Genomic DNA, 15891 nt, shown 5'->3' with positions numbered 1-15891 from the left:
TTGAGTTTGCGTCTGCGTCTGACATTGATCGTAGGGGTTGGCGACGGCAAAGCCAGACTCGAGCGTTTCGCGGGACTCGTTGCGGTGATGCCAAATTGGATGCGTGGGGCGCTGTAGGCCGGCGGTGGCATACGTGAATGAGGGCTGACGGGCGAGAACGTGGGAGAATTTAGGCGGAGACTGATCTCGGCTCTTCCTGCGCGAGTTTGAGGAACGCGCAGGTCGTTCGCGAGACTGAACCTCCAAGTGATCGGAAGGCTTATTATCCACAGATTCGTCCTTTCCTTGGTTTGAACCAGAGGACTCGAGAGGGATTGACTGGAAATCATCCTGATTCTGCGTTATGCTGTCACAGACGGCAGTGAGGGCCTTGCTCTCGCGAAAGCTGCTGTCAAAAACGGGGTTGGGCGAGCGAGGCGAAGGCATAGCCGAGTCGGTAACTGAAGCCGTAGTCATGACGCTCGGAGAATATGGCGAAAAAAGATCGAGCGGAGAGAAAATGTTCAATGGAAGCTGAGGAGGCCGGGACTCTCTTAAAGGCAGCATAGCTCTTGTAGGAAGTGGGGGCATGGTGCCGTTCGACTCGTACGAGATGCGGTTTAGGGATGCCAGAGTGCCCGAGATGGATGAGGAGGTTGAGCGATATTTGTGCTTTGGGTGTGGTGGTCTGTACACTGTGCTGGGAAGGAACTCGCCAGATGGCCTCAATGACGATGACCGCTCCGGAAAGATCTTACTTGTGGAAAGAGATTGAGTTCGGCTGTGCCGGTAGCCAGTGCCGTGATGGCCGGGCTGGAGACCTTGCTCTGAAGTCCGTCGCCCTGCGTTCTTGTGGAATTCCTCAACCAGAGGCGAAATGATGCCTCGTTGGTGTTCGAGTTTGAGCGCAGTATTGTAGCCGTCTGTGAAATTTTGCTTCGCCATGGAAGCCCGCTTTCTGCGCATGAGCTCAAGAAGCATCTCTTCTTCTCTTGTCACGGCCATGAGCTTGCGCTTAGGCACATCAGTCTCTTCGGAGGTGCTTGCCGGCTGTTGGGCCGCCTTCTCAGGCTCTGAATTATTGGAGGCGTCATAGAAGCTACCGCGGCCTTCCTCAGCGTCTTCGACTGTGGACAACTGACGGGGGTGGATCGGTCGGCGAATACTGGGAGCGCGTCGTGGAAACTCGGTTGAAGTGGCAGAAGAGGGAGCAGATGTACCAAGGGCCACGTCAACGGTTGCGGTTGTCGCCGACCCTCGAGCACTGCACTCTGAGGGAGATTCCGAAGCCCTTCGAATATGCTCGAGCGACTGGCGAGGTCGAGTAACTTCCAGAGCGCGGGCGCGGCCAACTTGAATGTCCACATCCTTATCCGCGTCGGTCAGGATCGAAAGAGATTCCCGTATGTTTGGCATGTCAGTAGAGCTGGATCCAGACTCCGAATCGTCTGACGACGAAGACGACAGTGACAGGACGCTTGCCCCCTTCAAATCTGTGTTGGATAGCTTGCTGCTGTTGTTCCTGTGCAAGTTCGACCTCTGCTTCATCTTTGGTGGTGAGAGAGGTTCGCTAATCTTAAGCGGAGACTTGCCCATGTGGAGTTCATCGAAAGTTTCTCTGCTCCGTGATTTGGATCTCGACAGCGACCTTGACCGGATGCTCAACTTTGACCTTGGTCTTGACCTTGATCTTGACTTTGACCGCACCCGTACGTTGAGTCGCGAATCAGATCTCGACGAACGAATAGACTTTTGCGACGGTGTGCCGGAACGCTTGTCATTGTAGAATTGCTCGACACCAAGCTCCGGCGGTCGATATGGCCGATACGTGGTGTGCGATTGTACCTCGTCTGGCTTCGCCACGTCTTCTCCCAACGGCCATTCGGATTCGGACTCATCTTCAAACTCGAAGTCGTCATCATCACTTTCCCCTAGCCCGTCAAACCAGTGTTGAATGCCAGGGGGCGGCCGGCGCACGTGAACTTTTGCCGTTTCGCATGCGTCCCGGTAGACCCTCGCGGGTTGACCGACGGGGGGGCGCGGCTCGGCAGGCACAGAAGCTTCGGCATGCAGCGCGTGTTCGGCGCGGAAACTGTTAGATCCCGCGCCAGTCATCATTGTTTCTTGATGGGGCTTCAACGATGCCTCCGGTGCATGGAATTGGAGCGAATTGCTGGACAGTGAGGTTGGCGAGGTGACAAGCTTGGTGGGTGACAGCATCGGATCCGCGCCAGCTTGCTTGGATTTGGAGGGCTTATTGAATAACCTTGAAAGATCGAGTTTCGGGGATGCTTTCCTGCGCGCGGGGGTATCCATGGCAGACGGGCGGTGGTCGGCGTCGTCAGGTAGCGCTGGGGGCTCTTCCTCATCACTCAGATGGTAGAGACTGTTTGGAGAAGAGTGCCTGCGGACGTGACGTCTTCGCAGGCCACCGTGGGCAATGGCAGATGCTGATGTTTGCTGCGAGACGGACAGAGGCGCCTTCTTGGGATCGTAGTGGGTGCCGAGGCCCAGGCGAGAACGTTCGGACCTCAGTCTCGAGGCCTGGGTGGAAGGCTGTGGGTCGGGCGTTGGCTCTTCAGGGGCGACGGGGTAAACTCTCGCAGCGTACTGAACGATTTCAGGATCCGGCGGCACCGTGGTCGAGGTTTTGTAGGCCGAGGTGGAACTCTGACTGGCGTCTGATACAGTGATGCTCATGTAACTCCGCTTCGAATCCAGCGAGGGAGAAACGGCTCTCTGCAGGGGACTGGAGTCGTTTGGTTGAGCGCCGAGCAGCCTTCGTGCCTTGGGCGAGGGGTTGAATTCGGAAACGAGAGGCTCGGGGAGCTGAGGAAGGGCAGGCGGCAGGACAGGCGGATCAGAAGCTTCTCTCCGGGCTTGGGCACGGCGACCCGGAAGAGGGAAGGCGAACTTTGAAGAACGACCCATAGGCATTGTGATGGCCGGGAGAAGGGGTGAAGTGAGAGATGAAGAGAGGTAGCGAGCGGGCTGGGTGGAATATCAAGCTCTGGTAGTAGACCCTGGAGGGCGTTTCAGCGGGGGGGGATGGGGTGGCATGTGGATTGGATTGTATGACGGGAGGGCTGTCCGGCCTTTGTTTGCATGGCGCTCTGCTGTCACTGACCCGGCACCATGGATGCGACGGCGAAGCACAAGCACACACAGTGCCTAAGTACAGTTAATAGGTAGGTAGGTTGGTAGGTAGGTAGGTAGGTAGGTTGGTAGGTAGGTAGGTAGGTAGGTAGGTAGGTATACAAAACTGCCATGCCATGCCATGCCATGCCATGCCATGCCTTGATCTGATCATCAACTCTTTCGCGCGCCCGGACCCGGACCAGCACCAGGACCAGCACCAGATCGCCCGCCAGCATGTTTTCACATGCCCCCCTCTTCTGGCCAGTCCTCACTGAAATGGCCGGCACTCCCGTCGCATCCCCCCCCTCCCCCCTCCCCCCACGTCCAAGTTTCACCATTTCAATCTCTCCAGTCTCTCTCCGTCTGCCCGCCCGTTGCTCACCGCTAAGGTAGCCGCCATCCAAGCCCGCCCACGCCACAACGCTGTGCCGGCCACCTCATCCAATAATCCTTCCCCCCCCCCTCAACCAATGTCGCACCGCATCAACACCACCACCACGACGCCTGCAGCCCGCGCGCGTAGAGACATGCTCCTCCTCCCGCTCCTCAGCTCGTCACGTTCTTGAATTCTCTTCAGTGCTACCTCGCCTGCCCTTGCCTCGCATCTTCACCCACTCATACTCGTCGCCTCCGCAGACCAGAAACGACTGGCAAACTCATTTTTCCTTCTTCTTCTTCTTCTTCTTCTTCTTCTTCTTCTTCTTCTTCTTCTTCTTCTTCTTCTTCTTTTAAGCTCGCCTATCTGGCACCATGTCCATTTGCGCGCCCCCCACTATAATGAATGCTAGTCCTATGCCATGCCGCTCCACATGCGTGCTCTCATCTCCGGTCCACGGTACCAGAGTCGACGCCAGCCCACGTGAGGTGCTCGAATCCGGGCACACGAAGCGAGATGTAATTGGCCTAGCGCTTGCTGTGTGCTGCCGTCCGGCAAACGCCTTCTCATTATTCTCTGCCAGTCGCATGCTCGAGAGAAAGTAATAATTAAAAAAAAAGAAAAAAAAAAAAAAAAAAGTCGTGTCGCGATTTTGCTTTGCGCTTGCTGCCGTTCACATCGTGTTTGGCGGCCAATCGACGCCCTGAATGAGGCACCGCATCTGGTCTCCACGGAACCAGCAAGGACAGGCGATTCCGAGCCCTGCTGCATCCCACACGGCCATGGCGACGACTGCGTGCAACACACTGGCTGGCTCGGGTTGCTCGAGTCGTGTTGCTTCGTGGGACAGCAGCATCCTACTGCGCGTGTCGCTCCTTGCGTCGACAAGGGTCTTCTACATGCTGTAACCGGAATCATGTTTACACGTTCGGCTGCCTGCCTCTCTTGTGGCGGTGCGAGCCCCAGACCGACACCACCACCCTCTTCCTTCTGTGAGCGCCCCAGGCACCCTGATTGCGCCTCACCGCCTTGCCTTCGCCACCAGTGTCAGCCGAAACCGTTTGTGACGACGTCCGTGGCTCTGAAACATAGCTCGTCGGCCCGTCTGACGGCTTGGTCCAGCAGTTGGTTCATGGCAACGCCCAATCCAATCTTCACCTCAGCCTCACCTCACCCCGTCAGATCCTCGCACTCCGATTCCCGCAGAGCGACCACTGCGGCCAATTTGGCCCAATCGATCTCGTAGTCCTTCCAATTCTAGCCGAGCCAGGCCATGTCGAGCCCTGCCAAGCCTGTTTGGCCTCCGGAGAAACGGTGCTGTTCGAGAAATGCGCATACAATCACGTAGACTTCAAGACCGGCGCGCCCTCAGCCCATTTCATCGGCAATCGCCTTGCAAAATGCCGGTCTTGCCTAGGCGCCGAAGGCATGCACGTGGGTCGCAGAATGCTTTCTCCGTTGGAGTCTTCCCTGTCGAGGAACTTGCCGTCCGGGGCTCTTTTTAAGCTGCGGCGCGTGCCCGATTTTACTCCGCGATAGATGGCTTCTTTGACAACGCAGGGACTCGCCCATCCTGGACGCGTTCAGCGGCCCTTGCCACCTGGTGGATCTGGCAGGATGCGCCTTTCTTCGTCGTGTGTCTCGCTGGGTGACAAGAACACCAACTGTTGGCTCCCGCTCTAGACCCAGGGCGCAGCAGCATTCCGCCAATCTTGTTGCGACGTCTGCCAACTCGCGCCCATTGGGGGAAACAAATAGCATTTGAGTCGCGTGTGAGATTGTGAGCCTCTGAAGTCAAAACTCCTAGAAACTTTGAAATGTGTGATCCGCGGCGTCAGATTCTCAAACGTTCAGGTTCGATGATGTCTGCGACGGGGTTCCCGCCAGGGACGCTCGCCGTTTCAATCCCCCAGTTTCACAATATTCCCTCTTTCCACCACTCAGACCCTTCTCTTACCGACCGCTTTCAATTTGGCTTTTAAGCTCGGTTGTCCGCGCAAAGTTCTGGTCGGCAGACATCTTGGCGCTGAGGTGTCAGCGCACAATTGGTGACTTGAGCCTGGACGCGCACTTTAATAAGCCTCTGTCCTTCCGCCTTTGATACCTAGTGCTTGTGCCAAGATGTGTGATGGCAATGATATTGAAGTCTATAATGTCTGGGACTTCATAAGCTGCTGGCTTGGTCATTTGGGACACAAGCGCAGTTGGATGTCGGTATGCCGAGGAATGTTATCCTTGGCGGGGCAACATCACTGCCATTTGGCCGAGTTATCCGGGATAAGCTTTGTCTGCGTGTGGAGCTGTCTCTGGTGCGACTTTTTCTTCATTTGCATGACCCTTTCGCGTGATTCTAGGGTAACGTTGGGACGACGGAGATTCGGGCCAAAGAGGACGGTGAAATCGGTGAGTTCAGCTCCGGGTGCCAGAGATGTCCCCGGTGCTAAATGGCAAAACTTTGCGCAAAGTCGAGTTAGAATCCTGAGGGATCAAGGGCTGTTTTTGAACAACCTACTCTTGTGCAGGACGCTGACTTACTTTGCCGACTACTGCTGAGAATCCCACCCGTGAGTTAGTCCCAACGACCGTATTCTCACCCACAAGTGCTGCTTCCACGACTGCGCCGCTCTCGACCACCACGTTCTTGTCTAGCATGACTCCCCTGCCATGATCTCCCTCGAGATCTGTGATTCCGACTGTGGCAGCTTCGTAGACGATACAGCCCTCGTCGATGACAACGGGACCATGAAGCGAAGAGATTTTGGCCTGCGGATGGATGATGGCGCCTGCCATGATGGTGATCGTGTGGTGCCCGGTCAAGACGGCGTGGTTGGCGATGATTGCGGATTCGTGGACCGAGACGGGCGGTTTGGGTAGGGCGGATGTCGTGCGCTTGCTGGTAGAGGAGCGGGACACATGGCCTGAGCTTTTGGTCGACAGGCGCTGAGTATCAGCCATTGTAGTTGCTGTTGGAGCGCGGGCTGGGTGATAGGTGTTGAGGGTTGACGTGAGCTTGGGTGATGTTTGAGAAAGCGAGTCATTCCCCACGACGCGGGGCCATGTGACCCCTCTTGCCCTAACCGAACATCGTACTCTCCAGTTGTGTTTTCCGTTTCCTTCCTTTAGTCTTTTTTATCTCATTTTAATTTTATTTAGTTTAATTTTTATTCCATTTTGTTTTATTTTTTTCGTAATTACCGTCCGAGTTGCAAATCTCTTCGTATGAATTTCTATGAACAACCCATTTTCACGACTTGTAGATGGCCAATTTTACACAACAGTTTCTCGATCAACATGTCTGAGAGATCAGATCTTGCGATCAAACGTTGGGTATCAACATAACCCCTTGAGTGCTTGCAAATGCAGGTGCAAACCAGCCTTCAATAGCCTGAAGATTCATGAACCAACTAAGCCAACACTTTAAACCACATTGGGAAAACTAACTATACCTCCTCCTTCTCCGTCTGAGTACCGACCCCGTTGATCAGGCTCCTTGAATTAACAGCTGTCACATCGCTCCCACGCCCAGCACTCGACTCCTTTGCCAAGCTGTTTGTCCTAGAGAAGGAGAAGAAGCCCTGCCGGAGAGACAGCGGGCCATGTTTCTTGCGAGCATCGTTCTCGCTCTCGTCAAGACCAGAGGCAAACCAGCCAAAGGTGCGCTTGGCCAATTTCCACAGCTCGACGCCAGCAAGAAAGATAATGACGGCGCCAAAAGCAAGACCCCATTCCCAAGTGATTTCTACACGCATCGTCAGCTATCAATGGTCGACCGGTGAAGAGATGCGGGGCAACTTACCCTTGTGCTTGAAGACGGTGGTGTTGAATCCAGGTATGTAGATGCAAGGAAAGACAATGACGCTGCCGATGACAACTGCCCAAAACAAAAACTGGTTTTCCCAGAGGTCATGGAAAAGAGGGAACGAGCTTTCGGATCGGGGATCGAGTCTGAACAAGCTGCGCCTGAGGCCCTTGATCTCCCACGCAAACACCAGAATCAACCATGTCAATTCGGCAAACACCGCCGCTCTGGCCCGAAAGACCAAGTCGCAGAGATCAGAATTTTCGCGGTTGCAGTCGACTCCAAGCTGTCCGTCCCCAACACCATAGACCACAATGACAAAGGTGAAGAGTGTCAAGACACCCATGATTAGTCCGTAGACAAGCATGTCTGCGATGATCTCCCAGGTAAAGACACCCTTCCTGTTGTCGTGAGGCGGTCTGCGCATAATGTTGTACGTCGCCTTCTCTCGGCCGAGTCCGAAGGCAGGAAAGCCAGATGTAACCATGTTGATCCAGAGAATGGAAAGCGGCGACAGCGGGAAGACGGAGAAATTGTTGCGATCTTGGAAACCTAGACCACATACAAGGAGAATGACCTCGCCAACATTGGTGGTAAGCAAGTGCAACACAAACCGTTGCACGTTGTCAAACAGACGACGTCCTTCCTCGACCGCATTGACAATGGAACCAAAGCAATCATCCGTCAAGACAATGTCAGATGCCCCTTTGGCAACATCGGAGCCAGCGAGTCCCATAGCAATTCCCACGTCGGCCGCTTGAAGCGAGGGCGCGTCGTTGACTCCATCACCAGTCATGGCAGCATAGCCTTTGCGACGGTGCAGAGCCTCGATCATCCGTGTCTTGGTATTTGGCGCACAACGTGCTATGACCAGGGGCAGTTCCGGCATCTTGTCGATCTCCTCGTCTGACAGGGCGTCAAATTGCGCAGCGGTCTTGACAAGTGAGTCGGCAACATCCTGCGGCAAGCTTCCCATGTCTTTGGGGATAATGCCAACTTCCCTAGCGATGGCAGCAGCTGTACCAGCATGATCTCCCGTGAGCATGTGAACTCGGATGCCTGCAGTTGTACACTCGCGAACAGCATCTTTCGTTTCGATTCTGGGCGGGTCATAAATGCCGATTAGTCCAAGGAGAGTCAGGTCCTTTTCAATTTCCTCTCGGTTAACCTCCGTCTGAGTGGCCATACTTCCAGACCATGTGCGGCGCGCAACTGCGAGCACTCGGAGTCCTTGGTCGGCCAAGAGAGTCATTTGCTCGTTGATTGACTCCTGTACTTGGTCATCCATTTTCTTTTCGTGTTGACCAAGCCCAACGTTGACACAAAAAGGGAGGATGCGTTCGACAGCTCCCTTGGTAAAGATCAGAGCATCTTCCTTCCCTGGCTCTTTGTAGACAACAGACATTCTCTTCACCGTACTGTCGAAAGGGTACTCGTGCAACTGTTTCCAGCCAGCCCTTTCAAGAGTCTTTTTCCCTTTCTCGAAGCGGTGTGCAAATACTTGGAGAGCAATCTCAGTCGGGTCGCCAGTGGTTTGCCATCTGCTTTCTTGATCGTTGTAACGGACTGTCGCTAGGTTACATAGCGCAGCAGCCTGAAGTACAGCGTCCAACTCTGGCTTCATCTCGACATCCTCAGAGTCATGCTCTTCTGAGCTGGGCTCAGCCTCAGCCTCTCGAGCTCGGCGCTCGTCACGCTCAGTCTTTTCTTTCGGCTCTCTGAATCTCAGTCCAGCCCCGCTACGCTCGCTATCAAGCTTCTCACGGCGGGCCTGGGCCTCGAGATCCATTTCAGCCTTGGATTTTTCAGAACCGAGTGTTACAGTGCCAGAGGTCGGGTCAAAAGCGTCGTCGGAGCTGTTCACGGTGTAGATACCAACTCCGGGGATCCACGCCTTTCGTGTGACCATCTGACCCTGGGTAAGCGTGCCAGTCTTGTCCGAGCAGATGTTGGTAATACCACCAAGTGCTTCGAGGGCATTGAGCTTGCGGGTGAGAACACGCCTCTTCCGCATAGAAGTCATGCCGGTGACGAATGTAATCGTCAAGACTGCGATAAGAGATTCGGGAATCATGGCGATACCTGTTCCAATGGTAATCAGAAAATGATCTGGCAGTGATTTCGAAGGGACTTACCTGTCGAAATGGCGTAAATGGCCACTTCCTTCGTCACGTCAAAGCGATTGACGCCAAACACAATTATGGCAAGAAGGATCGCGAATGCGAACAGGATGTATGCCAGCTTGGACAGTTTGATCTGCAACGGTGTACCGACTGTAAGTCCCAGAAATGCACCGACAGCATCCCAAATTCTGAGCGTAAGACCTTTGGCAGGTTGAAGGTTGCCACCCTTCTTTCGTGACATTGATCGATTGGGTTTCCGCTTCTTGCCTTGCATAGAACTAGCAATCTTGCCAATCTCAGTATACATGCCGGTGAAGACAACAATCCCTTGTCCGCGACCCTTGGTGACCGTTGATGAAGAGTATGCCATGTTTAAGCGGTCTCCAACCCCAGTCTCGAACTCATTGACGTCGGAGAAGTCGGCCTCTGGATCTTTGGCGACGGGAATGGCTTCGCCAGTCAAGATCTTTTCATCGCATTCAAGATTCATGGAATCGAAGATGCGAATATCAGCAGGTACAGTATCTCCGGTTCTGATCTGGACAATGTCGCCGGGCACGACCTCCCCCGAGGGAATGGCATCCAAGTGGCCGTTTCGAAGGACTGTTGCGGTAGGCGATGAGAGAGCACGGAGAGAATCCATCTTCTTCTCCGCTTGAAATTCCTGTTTTGCAGTCAGATTCAGCGTGTCCGCGAGCAAGGGAACTTTTGGGATTAGCTGCACATACCTGATAAAACCCAATCAGAACGTTCAAGACTATAACCGCGGTTATGACGCCTCCTTCGACATAGTCAGATACGCCGTATGACAACGCCATGGCTAGCAAAAGTACCTATCAACTTGTCAGACGACCTCTTTTTCTGGTGGCGTTTAATGACTTACCAAGAGCATGGCGTTGCTGATCTGCTTCAGCAGTATCGTGTACCACTTGACCCCGCCTTCGCCTGACAGTTTGTTCTCCCCATACTTCTGGCGGAGCTCGCTGATTTGCGAGGACGATAAACCGGAGTCGACGTTGGTCCCAAGTTGTGAGCTGAGGTGATCGACAGAAAGCTGGAAGGGGTGCCTTTCATAGACCTGCTTGGTCACAGAAGCCTTGTGAGATCCCATGACTAACGATTTGGCAAGCGAACGAGGTTTGAACAAAGCGACTTGTTGCGCTGAAGAAGCAAATGATAATCGACATATATGAATGTCGATTTTGAGTCATTGACGAATGCGTATGACATGACGAAAGCCAGGGCACAGTTTCCTCTATATATAACCGGATCGAGACCAGCTCTCTTGTCGAGATACGGTCCCATGAAAGATGGTTCCCTGCAGCATGACCGCCGCCAAGGCTTGCTTTTCGTGTACATCTTGGCAAGCTCGCCGGCACTTGCCTTCTGAACAGTACCAAGGCGCCTCTCCAAGGTAGAGAACCAATCTGGAGAGCTTAGGAGCGGGTGGCCATGGCGGAGTGCGGCTTAACCTCCGGAAAGGGTATCCGGGCGCCAAGGGGCAGCTTGGCGCGTTCCACTCCGCTCCTCCGCTCTTCGACCCCGCCATCTTGGCAAAACTGTTTTCATCCCAGTGTCGTCATGAGTCGTGCCACAGTTCCGAGAATAGCTATCGCTGCTGGACATGAACACCAAAAGTATCGGACTTATAGTCTCTTGAGCAAGGCCAGCCTTTGGCCAAATTAATACAGAAGTCGGCTCAAAACTGTCGATGAGATTATGTTCCGTCACAAAGACCGATGGCGATCATACTGACATAGCATGTAAGCAATGAGCTCACCAAAGGAATCGCATCCCACCCATGGCGTGTGGCCAAGAAGCCCAAGAAACTCTGCAGAACGCCGCACACCGTCACGCCACGCTGAATATGCCGCCGTCGTGTGTTTGAAGGAAATGTGGCACGTTACTGGTCATCTTATCCAGCAGCTTCCTTGACTTTGCCAGAAGGCTCGGGTGGCTCATCGATGAACTGAGGCAGCCTTGTCTCGTCCACCATGAAGCTAGGGACGCCTTCAGATTCTCCCATGGCATCAAGTTCAACTTCTTCCCCCAGAGCCTCGAGCTCCGCGTCAAGCTCGGCCTCGTCAACATCTTCCGGGACGTCATAGCTCCGACTAATGCTTTCTTGGATCTCGTTGCCAATGTCCATGAGGTCGGCCATCTCGTCCTGCATTTTCTCAATCTTGTCAATGTTGACCTTGCCGTATTGCTTGCGCAGCTCCTTGGTTGTCGTCTTCATCGCATCGACGGTTGTCATTGTGTTTTTGAGGTTGTCCTGCATCATGCCCGCCTGCTCCATGTTCCACGACTGTTGTTGAAGCTGGTCTCGTTGCGACTCGTACATTTTGCGCTGCTGGAGGACCTTGAGAGCCTTTTGCTTGATGGCGCTCTTTCCCGGGCCATCTCGCATTTTGGCCAGCCTTTGTTGATAGGTAGTCAGCTCCGCGTTGAGCTTTGCCAGTTTGACGTCGATGCTCTCAATACGGCCGTCGACCTGGAAGATATGTGAGCAAGCGACGGCGAAGGAAGCTGCCGGGAAGAGAGGCGAACATTTGCGATGGCGCCGTTGAGCGTCGGCTTGGGTGCGGAGCTCTTTGCGCCAAACAAGCGATTCATGATGGAAGCTGTGGACTGAGTGGAGAAGAGGCAGGCAGTGGAGAGGAGGCGGACTAGAGCAGAGGGCAAGCGAAAGCGTCGTGATGGGACTCTGTTCGCCCTGTGGTAGCAGATCAGCAGCGCAGGTTGGGTTGTTTGGTGGCCGAGGCGCGCGTGCGTGCCGCCCGCCGCTCGGCCCTACCACACCGAATCCAGTCGGGTCCAGCCTCGACCTCAGCAACCTCAGCGAAGAAACAAGTCAGGTTTCTTCCTCCCAAAGACCCTTCCACCACGGCAACCCGCATTTGTCTACCGGTGACGTCTTCGCCTCCCTCCTCCTCTCATCTCCTTGCGCTGTATGCCGCTACCCTCTTGCGCTCTTCGTCTTCCGTCTGTTGGGGAGAGCTGTCCGCCTTGTGACCGCCTGCCGACCTGAATCTGTCACACTGTCGAAGGTGCTGTCTTGTCACGCACGTCGGCATACACACACTTGACACTCGCGCAACTTCGGCGACGCTTCTGCCCGTTGGAAACAACAATCGCGTCTCGTTGCGCCCCTCTGCGCCCACCGCAGTTGCCCGTCTGCCCGCCTACTGCCACTTACCGTACATGGCCCCGCCAGGCCTCATTCACCTGGACACTTTCAATCTCGACGGCTCGTTGACTACGGCACCCGATCCCGCCTCTCGCTGGCCGCCAGTCCACCCTTTGTGCCTGTATCCTGCTTCTCACGTCGCATGCAACCAAGTCTGCGCCTGAGAAGCATCGAATCCTCGTCTCAACCCCTGATACCCATACTTGGCCCTATCTCTAGGGACGTCACGTAACCCAACATGTTTTGGCGCTTCGGAGGCTACGCCAACATTTCGACTCTTGACTCGATTCTCGACAAGCCCGACGTCACAATTGAGGAGCTTCTGGACGAGTCCGATCTAATCCAAGAGCTGAAACAACAAAACTCGAAACTCATAGAATTTCTGCGCGATGATAAGGTCCTGGAGCGCCTCCTTGAGTACGTCACTGCGACCAAGCCTAAGCCTGCGCTTTTGCCAGATCAAGAGACCGGTGGGGATGAGGGAAGCGAAGGCAAGGGCGGGCCTGATCTTAGTGGGTTCTTCAAGAGGAGGTCAAGGTCGCGGTCGATCAAGTCTGACCCCGGCGAATCGGAAGAGAATAAAGAGGAGCGGCAGCGAATGAAGTATGCCTATGTCGCCTGCGAAATTCTCTCCTCGGAAGTTTGGTCAATTTCAGAGGCTTTGCTGGAAAATCAAAACGCCCTGAGAAAATTCTGGGAATACTTGAAGCAACCTGCACCATTGGATCCCGTACAGGCTGGGTATTTCACCAAAGTCAACGAGTCGCTCTTAGACCGCAAAACCGAAGAAATGTTGGACTTCTTCAAGTCCATTGACAACATTGTCCCCCAAATGTTGCAACACGTCGATTGCCCAACGGTCATGGACCTGTTGCTCAAAATCATCAGTCTAGAAAAGCTCGAGGGTGGGCAAGGCATTGTCGACGTAAGCGAGCTTGTCCTTGATCTTTCCCCTAATATTAACAAGACTACAGTGGCTTCAACAAAATGACCTGATACCAATTTTGCTCTCCTTCTTGGCCCCCGAACACAGCGCGTCCACGCAAACTTCTGCCGGCGATTTCCTCAAGGCAATAATTACCATATCTGCCAACGCAACGACTCAGGACCAATCCGTAATTGGACCAAATGAGTTGACCCGTCAGCTGGTCTCAGAACCCTGTATTACCAAGTTGATTCAGGAGATGCTTCGCGGCGGAAACCCCCTTACGGTCGGGGTTGGCATTGTGATTGAAGTCATCCGGAAGAACAACTCGGATTACGACATGGAAAATCAGACCGGACCTGAGCCGAGGAGCTCTGATCCTATCTACCTAGGAACGCTCCTGCGCCAATTCGCGAACCACGTACCAGATTTCATGGCCTTGATCAACAACACAGGCCAGCCCATCACCAATAGTGACGGCACGATGACTATCAAGAAACGGGAGTTGAAAGCTGCCTTTGGCAGCAAGATTGAACCGCTTGGTTTTGACAGATTTAAGACTTGCGAGCTGATGGCTGAACTTTTGCACTGCAGCAACATGCAGCTGCTTAATGAAAGGGGCAGTGAAAGCGCAGTCAGGGCAAGAGACGCGGAGAGAGAGCGTCTCAAGGCCGAGGGCAAGCTTAAGTCCGCAAAAGAGGACCACTCTGCGATTGATAATGACTTTGGCACGAGCGTTGACAGCCATGGCTTTCACCACGCGCGAGCTCCTTCGAACGAGTCGCCCGAGGAGGTCAAGAGGCTAGAGGTTGCAAACAACATCAAAGAAGAAGAATTTGAGGAAGTAGCAGCCTCAGAAGCTGTACCTGAAGAAGGCAAGGACGAAGTCGATGAGAAGGGTGATATTGGAGAGCCTTTGGAGAGATTGCCCAAAGTTCCTCCCCGATCGCCTCAACCCTCAGACCCTGAAAAAGCCTCGGAGCAAACCGCTGCCCAAGAAAAAGAAAAGATTGCGGACGCAGACTCACCAACATCGGCCGGTATCACTGCCAAGGTTGGAGGTCTTGAGCTGGAGCACGATGCCACAATGACGGATTCTCCTCCGCCAAACGCAATCAAGAGTGAGCAACAAGCACCAGATGAGTCAGAGTCGAAGCCAGTCTCGTTGCTCACTCAGCAGCTGAATCAGAGCTCTGAGTCTGGCGCAGAATCAACTGGGCTATCTCCGCACCCTGAGGACAAACCAGCTCCTTTGTTCTCCAAGCAGGCCGATACGGGGCCGACCAGTGAGCAACCCGAACCACCGCGGGAGCCCACGCCCATCGAGGACGAGGAGGGTGCTCGTTCAATACTCCTGTCGGAACAACCAAGCGACTTCGCACAAAGTCAAGGACCGCAATACGAGGTCGACGTCGACGGCAGTCCGGTTGTGGGTGACATGTTGAAGATTCAGTTTGTTGAGAACCGCGTTGTCCCTACAATCCTGGTAATGAAAATTCGCACTTGGCTAAAGAGCTGTACCTAACCTTTCCATAGGACTTCTTTTTCCGTTTCCCGTGGAACAACTTTTTGCACAATGTCGTTTACGACGTTGTTCAACAAGTCTTCAACGGGCAGATGGAGCGCGGCTACAACAGAGCGCTGGCGGTAGACCTTTTCGAGGCCGGCAGAGTCACCGAACGCATCATTGAGGGCCAGGAGGCGAGCGACAAGGCCCAGGCCGAGACCAACATGCGGCTAGGCTACATGGGCCATCTAACCCTTATCGCGGAAGAAGTCGTCAAATTTACGGAGAGACATCCACCTGAGCTCCTTTCGATGTCCGTCCTCGAGAAGGTGGTGAATCAGACATGGGGCCACTATGTCAACGAGACGCTGGCAGAGACGCGCGAACGCGACAATGCCATTCTTGGAGGCGTGCGTCCTGACATGTCGGTAGGCCCACGACAGGCCGTCCTCAATGCTGTCAACGCTGCTGGGGGCTTCGGGAACTCTTCGCTCGCCAGCGCCGGCATTGGCGGAAATGGATCCGTTGGCCTTGACAGCATGGAGCTTGGCGCATCCGGAGGATACGGTATCAGCGGCGGCGGCAGTCTGTTGAGCGGCTTCAACAACTCCAGTGATGAGGAAGACGAAGACATGGAGGAAGGCGAAGGCGAGCGAAACACTTCGCCGCACCATGTGAGCGACTCGGACCAAGTGGGTGAACTCTCATTTGAAGACGTCGAGATGGAGTATCGATGATGCAGTGCGCCATGAACATGCATATGCGTTGGTGCGTTATTCATGGCATTTCCCTTGCGGTTGACGAGGTTCAGCTTCGCGTCCCCCGTTTTTGTCTCTTCACACTGTTGCTACTTG

General features: G+C 54.3%; 6 protein-coding genes across 6 annotated transcripts; 1 reads left to right on the top strand and 5 right to left on the bottom strand.

Moving 5' to 3' along the window:
• Positions 1 to 1869: 1869 nt before the first annotated feature.
• Positions 1870 to 2487, bottom strand: IWZ02DRAFT_350563 (uncharacterized protein; the record flags this gene model as incomplete). The annotated part of the gene is made up of 1 exon (XM_066764245.1): positions 1870 to 2487. A coding segment is annotated over one exon (618 nt), but the record flags the coding sequence as incomplete, so codon positions are not given.
• A 1194-nt stretch (positions 2488 to 3681) lies between these two features.
• IWZ02DRAFT_241327 (uncharacterized protein) lies at positions 3682 to 4659 on the bottom strand. The gene has a single exon (XM_066763074.1). The coding sequence runs from the start codon at positions 4409 to 4411 to the stop codon at positions 3908 to 3910; it is 504 nt and encodes a 167-aa protein (XP_066624115.1). The 5' UTR covers positions 4412 to 4659; the 3' UTR covers positions 3682 to 3907.
• Positions 4660 to 5742: 1083 nt separating this feature from the next.
• On the bottom strand, positions 5743 to 6448 carry IWZ02DRAFT_432458 (trimeric LpxA-like protein; the record flags this gene model as incomplete). Its single annotated transcript, XM_066766220.1, has 2 exons — positions 5743 to 5946; positions 6029 to 6448. The coding sequence occupies 2 exons, from the start codon at positions 6446 to 6448 to the stop codon at positions 5743 to 5745; spliced, it is 624 nt and encodes a 207-aa protein (XP_066624114.1).
• Positions 6449 to 6658: 210 nt separating this feature from the next.
• Positions 6659 to 10696, bottom strand: IWZ02DRAFT_241218 (P-type Na+-ATPase). Its single transcript, XM_066763072.1, has 5 exons — positions 10299 to 10696; positions 10144 to 10248; positions 9428 to 10079; positions 7290 to 9374; positions 6659 to 7232 (listed from the first exon to the last, which is right to left on the bottom strand). Exons 1-5 carry the CDS (start codon positions 10524 to 10526, stop codon positions 6934 to 6936), a joined length of 3369 nt encoding a protein of 1122 aa, XP_066624113.1. The 5' UTR covers positions 10527 to 10696; the 3' UTR covers positions 6659 to 6933.
• Positions 10697 to 11172: 476 nt separating this feature from the next.
• Positions 11173 to 12197, bottom strand: IWZ02DRAFT_241270 (charged multivesicular body protein 5). Its single transcript, XM_066763073.1, has 2 exons — positions 11966 to 12197; positions 11173 to 11909 (listed from the first exon to the last, which is right to left on the bottom strand). The coding sequence occupies exons 1-2, from the start codon at positions 12029 to 12031 to the stop codon at positions 11331 to 11333; spliced, it is 645 nt and encodes a 214-aa protein (XP_066624112.1). The 5' UTR covers positions 12032 to 12197; the 3' UTR covers positions 11173 to 11330.
• A 646-nt stretch (positions 12198 to 12843) lies between these two features.
• Positions 12844 to 15774, top strand: IWZ02DRAFT_375897 (extragenic suppressor of kinetochore protein 1; the record flags this gene model as incomplete). Its single annotated transcript, XM_066764850.1, has 3 exons — positions 12844 to 13530; positions 13580 to 15016; positions 15067 to 15774. The coding sequence occupies 3 exons, from the start codon at positions 12844 to 12846 to the stop codon at positions 15772 to 15774; spliced, it is 2832 nt and encodes a 943-aa protein (XP_066624111.1).
• Positions 15775 to 15891: the final 117 nt, after the last annotated feature.

Source organism: Phyllosticta citriasiana, assembly GCF_038021145.1.
Source record: "Phyllosticta citriasiana strain CBS 120426 chromosome Unknown IWZ02scaffold_5, whole genome shotgun sequence".
Classification (NCBI taxonomy): domain Eukaryota; kingdom Fungi; phylum Ascomycota; class Dothideomycetes; order Botryosphaeriales; family Phyllostictaceae; genus Phyllosticta; species Phyllosticta citriasiana.
This window is presented reverse-complemented; position numbering and strand designations above follow the sequence as displayed.